Here is a 6000-nt window from a genome sequence, read left to right as displayed (position 1 = left end):
TGTGGGTGAGATGCGTGAGTATGATGGGTATGCCTGTGAGCATACCTTTTGGTCTATATGTGCACCACATGTGTGCAGTGCCTCTAGACACCACAAGAGGGCATCAGATTCCCCTGCAGCTGGAGTTGCAGGCAGTTGTCGGCTGCCTGGGTGCTGAGAATTAATTTAGGCCTTCTGAAAGAGCAGCCAGTGCTTTCAGCCTCTAAGCCATCTCTCCAAACCCACAGCTAACCTCTCCACCCACCGGGGTCTCTTTCTGTAATCCTGGCTGTCCAGGAACTCACCATTACACTTGGGTTGTCTTCGAACTAACAGAGATCCGCTGGCCTCCCAAGTGTTGGGATTTAAGGAATCCACCACCCCACCTGGCTCTCACAGTAAACTCCTTAAAATTCTGGTAGCTACTTAGTCCTTAGACAATAGTCTTGGAAGACACTACAGTGTCTTCCATATAGAAAAGCATGTACTTCAAATCAAGAGTTTAAATTACTCTATTCTGATATATCACTAAGTTTCCTTGAACTATGGCACTTGGCCAGACCCTCCAGAATCATATGCAATGCAGTGTAGCTGCATGCATACATGGTAGGGCATGTAGGTGCATAAAGCCCTGGGATTGACTCTCAGCATTGCATAAATCAGGTGTGGTGGTGGGTGTCTATAACCCCATCACTCAGGAAGTGGGGGCAGGAGGGTTACAAATTCAAGGTCATCCTTAAGTAGACTTTGAGGCCAGTCTGGGATAGATGAGACCCTGTCTATAAAGAAAGTACTAATAATTTGCCGTTTAAAATCATATAAAGAAAGAATGTGACATACATTTGTCTTCTTTTTGTCTCTTAGGAATAAAAAAAATGTGTAACTTTTGTAGCAAACAAAACAAAAAAACAACAACAACAAAACCTTAAAAAAAAAAAAAAAAAAAGAGTATGTAAAAAAGAAAAGACTCCCAAGACTACAGCGCCTCTCTGTGGTTCTGCCCAGTACTTTCCCTCACAAGTCACAAGGGCTCCGGGCTTTCAGCAGCTGCAGCTCGGGGCGATCCTTGGGCTGTGAAACCTTTTGTGTGCAGTGGCAGGGAAGGATGCTAAGGACTGAACGTGAGGACACTAGCAAAGCCATTTTGCTTTAAGAAAAATTCCTCTCAGGGTGGCGCAGTCTGTGCTGACCATTGTCATTTTCTTTCCTCATTTCAGTGGTCTCACCTCACTGTCTTTTGGTCTGGCTTGTACCGGTGACATTTTGTGTTTGCTTGTCTTAAGGCATGGCTTCACTCTGTAGCCAGGCTGGCCTGGAACTTACTATGTGTCTACGCTGACTTCAATGTAATGGTTAGGCTCCTCCCTCAGTCTCCCAAGTCCCGAGATTTCTTGTATGGGCCACCACGCCCAGCCATGACGTTCTTCATCATTCTGTTTGCCTGCATGCACTGCAACTTCCTTTGGCTGTTTGTCATGTCTCTTTACCGATGGTTTAAAGTGGTTTGGGTTTTAGCCATCGTGTTACCTACCCAAACTTTTTAGTACTGTGATGAGAGAACTGAGCAAAACCTCGTAAGGAAGGAGAGGGCAGTTTGGATCAGCTTCGGAGTTCATTCCATTTACAGCAAGGAGGGGGAGGCAGGGTCAGAGTTTGCCTTGTTGGAGCCAAGAAACTGAGAAAACACCCCCACCCAAAGCTTTCTCCTTTGCCCATTTTTATTCTCTCTGGGTTCCTAGCCTGTGGAATGGTTCAGGGAGAGTCTTTACCTCTTAGTTAACTCTTTCTAGAACTCCCACATACACAGCCAGAGGTAAGCATTGAGAATCTCCCAGGTGCTTCCCAAGCTGGCCACTTTAACAAGCATGATGATGAGTAAGTCTACCTTGTGCCCACTTGACATCAGTGGCCTTCGATCAGATTTCAGTTCTGGCCCCCAAAAGGCTCAAAACCACAACACACACACAGGCCACCTCCAAGAGCTTCCACAGCCTCAGCAGTGCCAATGGCATTAGCAAGCTCAGGCTCAAAGCTTCCTTGGAGACTGAGGCGAAGTCTTAGATGTGATAGGATATTCAAACAGAAGACCTTTAGGAGGGAGAGAAGGAGAGACAGCATCTGAGAATAAGTGGGTACGCCTTTCTGTGTGTTGTGTTCGGTCTCCTTGCCTGCCTTGTACGCCTATCTGGGTCCCCAGCTATGGGATGGTACAGCCACATCCATGGTGGTCTGCCTGCTGTACCCACTCGTCTCTGGGAACACCCTCCCAGATATACACAGAGGTGTGCTTCACTAATGTCTTGGGCACTTCTTAATCTATCTAGCCAGCCATCATGTGTGCCTTGCTGTGTCTTCCTTCACGTCTCTGTGTTTCTTAGCCTTGGAGTTTGTTGAGCTTTTTGTGTTTGTGCATTTACAGTTTTATTCATTTTGTTTTGAGACAGTGTCTCACTTGTAGCAGATCCAGAACAATGTAGCTTAGGCTGGTCCTGAACTCACAGCAATCCTACCTCATTTTCCAAAGTGTTAGAATTGCAGGCGTGAGCCGTCGATGTGAGCAAGCCGCCAGTGTGAGCCATTAGTGTGAGCCGTCGGTGTGAGCGAGCCATCGGTGTGAGCCATTAGTGTGAGCCGTTGGTGCGAGCGAGCCATCGGTGTGAGCTGTCGATGTGAGCAAGCCGTCGGTGTGAGCCATCAGTGTGAGCGAGCCATCGGTGTGAGCCATTAGTGTGAGCCGTTGGTGCGAGCGAGCCATCGGTGTGAGCTGTCGATGTGAGCAAGCAGTCGGTGTGAGCCATCAGTGTGAGCGAGCCATCGGTGTGAGCCATTAGTGTGAGCGAGCCATCAGTGTGAGCCGTTGGTGTGAGCGAGCCGTCGGTGTGAGCCATCAGTGTGAGCGAGCCATCAGTGTGAGCCGTTGGTGTGAGCGAGCCGTCGGTGTGAGCCGTCGGTGTGAGCCATCAGTGTGAGCGAGCCATCGGTGTGAGCCATTAGTGTGAGCCGTTGGTGCGAGCGAGCCATCGGTGTGAGCTGTCGATGTGAGCAAGCAGTCGGTGTGAGCCATCAGTGTGAGCGAGCCATCGGTGTGAGCCATTAGTGTGAGCGAGCCATCAGTGTGAGCCGTTGGTGTGAGCGAGCCGTCGGTGTGAGCCATCAGTGTGAGCGAGCCATCAGTGTGAGCCGTTGGTGTGAGCGAGCCGTCGGTGTGAGCCGTCGGTGTGAGCCATCAGTGTGAGCGAGCCATCAGTGTGAGCCGTTGGTGTGAGCAAGCCGTCGGTGTGGCTTAGATTTTGTTATATTTGGAAAACTTTTGTCAGTACTTTTGCACGTTTTTCATGATTTCTTCCTGTCTTTTTAGACACCAACTATGAGCATACTTGGTCTTTTGAATTTGCCTTGGTCCTCTATCTCTTCCAACCCAATCATTCTGTTTATGCTGAACAGTGTCTATTACTGTCACCTCAGTACATGTCTCATCTGTCATTAATCCCCATTTAACACATTTCAGATGTTACTGTTAAGTGTTTTGGTTATATTTTTGAGATGCACATATTTGAGTCATTACATTAGAATTTGTTAAATCGACATTTTTTAATTTTAAGAGATTCTTTAAAATTACCGTTCTATTCATTTAGTGTGTGTATATGTGCTTGCACATAAAAGTCAGAGTGTTACTTGTGTGCATGAAGGTAACTGTGTATGTGTGCACTCACACATAGAGATCAGAGGCCAGCCTGTAGGAGTTGGTTCTCTCCTGGGTAGGTTTTAGGGATTGAACTCAGGTCATTGGCTTTGTGGCAAGCAACTTTACGAGTCATCTCACTGGAACAAACGTTTTTTTGGTTTTTGTTTGTATGTTTGTTTGTTTTGCTTTGTTGTTGTTTTTAAATGAAAATGAGAGAATCTGCAGTCATTAACTAGACAGTTCACTGATACGGAAGGTTGGAACCCTCGGGGAGGGTCTGGAAATGTTCACGGGGAAGCAAATGCTGTTCTCAGTAAGCACCATACAGCTTAGCCATGGCTGGTACCCAGAGCCTAGTGTCTGGGGCGCTAGAGTGAAGAGGGCTGGAGCTAGCCTGTGCTTGCTCTTGTGCCTGTTTCTCCAAGTGAGCGCTGGCTGCCTGTCTGTCTCTGTCTGTCTGTCTGTCTGTCTGTCTGGCAGCATGGATGACCCTTCCACAGGCTGCAGGAGTGAGTGCACAGGCTGGCTGCTTCCCCTTGTGCAGCCCTATTCTCAGGCCTGACAACCACCGTCCTCTGGAGTTCAGCCGTGCCTGCTTGCAGAGATCGGCACAGATGGGTTTGCTAGCTAGGGAAAAGAATTACACTATTGCGGGTTTTAAACAGAACCACCCAAACCACATATATTTAAAAGCAAGTCTATAACCGCACCTTATCTACGGGCTGAACTTGGGAATGGAGCGAGAGCCGTTCTCTTACCCTCTGTGAGCTGACAGAGCACAAGGCCCAAAGCTGCGTGAGGACTCCTCACTCCAGTCACTCAGAAACCACGCAGCGTGGCTGATATCCTCAGACTGTGAGCTTAGCGTTTGACACCCAAAAGAGGAAAGCACCGCGTTTCTAAGTATTTTATTGATTTTTTTGAGAAATTCTGGGAAATGACCACAAAAGAGCAGTACATCAAAAAACTAGGAGTTTTTAAACAATCTCAAAATCTCAAATTCTAAAACTGCCTGTTTTGAAACGAACTTCCAAGTAAGGTAGGATAAAGACACCACGGATATGCGGGGGCCATGCCGAGTCAGCTTGCTCTCACCGCGACACCTTCAGGATAAGGTAGTTAAGATTTGTTTTAGTAAAGTTTTCTTCTCCCGTTAACAACAACAACAACAGCAACAAGAACAACCACACAGTACCAACAGCCTCCTTAAAACAAAGGACCCACTGAGAAAGTCACTCTCAGGTGCCAGCCGGCCAACCTCCCTGTCTTCCTTGCTTCACTCAGTGGCAGGTGCAGTGCTGGGCTGGGCTAGCCCTGCGGCTGTCTCATCGCCTGCTGGGCCGTGGGTCGCACTTGTCCCGGGAGGTCCGGGAGGTCCGCTTCCGTGGAGGAGAGCAGCCTGCGGAGCCCCGGGACGAGTGAAGGCTGCGCTTGTACGAGTGACTTCGGTACTTCTTCCCACTTGCTTCCTTCTGGTCTTGGCTTTTGCCAGGCTCCTTACTGCCCTCTTTTTGTTCATGGTCTTGCTCTTTATGGGAGGGCAGTGTGTTCTTAATTGTGTTAATTAGGAATCTTTTATTTGTACCAGCAAGAGGACACTTCATCCTGTGGATGTGAAAAGGGAAGAAGACATCAGAAATGCGAGAGTTAAACTCCCTCCCTCCCCAGCTGACCCACTATGCAGATCAGTACAAAACAATTCAGGTCCCACAGACCCGGCTCCTGAGTTTGTTTTGCTTCCCTTGCCATGTAGTGCTGAGGCAGGGGGACTGCCATGATTCTGAGACCAGCATGGGGTACATAACAATTCAAGTACCAGGTTAGTCAAGACTATACAAGACGACTCTGGAAAGGTGATGCAGTGGCCCCATGCCTGAACATTAATTACAGCGCTACCTCATTAGACTCTACACTCATCAGCACCACAGCCACACCACAGCCCAGCCATGGCAGATTTGGGGAAAGCTCACCACAGCCTAAGTGCCTAGCTACCAGCAAGCAGGGAAGCAACTGCAGGCGAAGTGAATCAGTGCGCTTACAGCTGAGGTTCCTTCTAGCAGATGAGCAGAGGCACACAGAGCAGGGACAGCTGACCACTCAGGGACATAGGACAATGTTGCGGCAAAGAGCACGACAGGCCCCGGAGAGCGCTGAGTCCCAGTTATCTTTATAGCTGACACACAGATGCTTGGTTATGGAGCAGCTGCGTGCCGTCCCCACACCAGCGATGGCAGACCATCTTCTGCTCCACATCCACCCTCTGCACTCCGAAGGCTACAAGCCTGGAGATTCTGAGTCTAGAATGGATGGAAGGGCTGGGGCAGAGGCAGGCCCTC

The 6000-nt window shown here is 48.8% G+C and overlaps 1 protein-coding gene across 7 annotated transcripts in view; it reads right to left on the bottom strand.

Annotated features, from left to right (window-relative positions):
- Window positions 1–4555: 4555 nt before the first annotated feature.
- The window catches only part of Polr1d (polymerase (RNA) I polypeptide D), a 34647-nt gene continuing 33202 nt past the window's right edge, over window positions 4556–6000 (bottom strand). For 6 of the 7 annotated variants that reach the window (XM_030254228.1, XM_030254231.1, XM_030254230.1 and 3 more), the window contains one exon: window positions 4557–5269. In XM_030254228.1, the coding sequence (XP_030110088.1) occupies window positions 4990–5269 (280 nt within the window). In that variant the 3' untranslated portion in view covers window positions 4557–4989. Of the gene's footprint in view, window positions 5270–6000 lie in introns of all 7 variants that reach the window. The other variant, NM_181730.4, reaches the window with a different exon arrangement.

Source organism: Mus musculus, chromosome 5 (assembly GCF_000001635.26).
Source record: "Mus musculus strain C57BL/6J chromosome 5, GRCm38.p6 C57BL/6J".
Taxonomy (NCBI): domain Eukaryota; kingdom Metazoa; phylum Chordata; class Mammalia; order Rodentia; family Muridae; genus Mus; species Mus musculus.
This window is presented reverse-complemented; position numbering and strand designations above follow the sequence as displayed.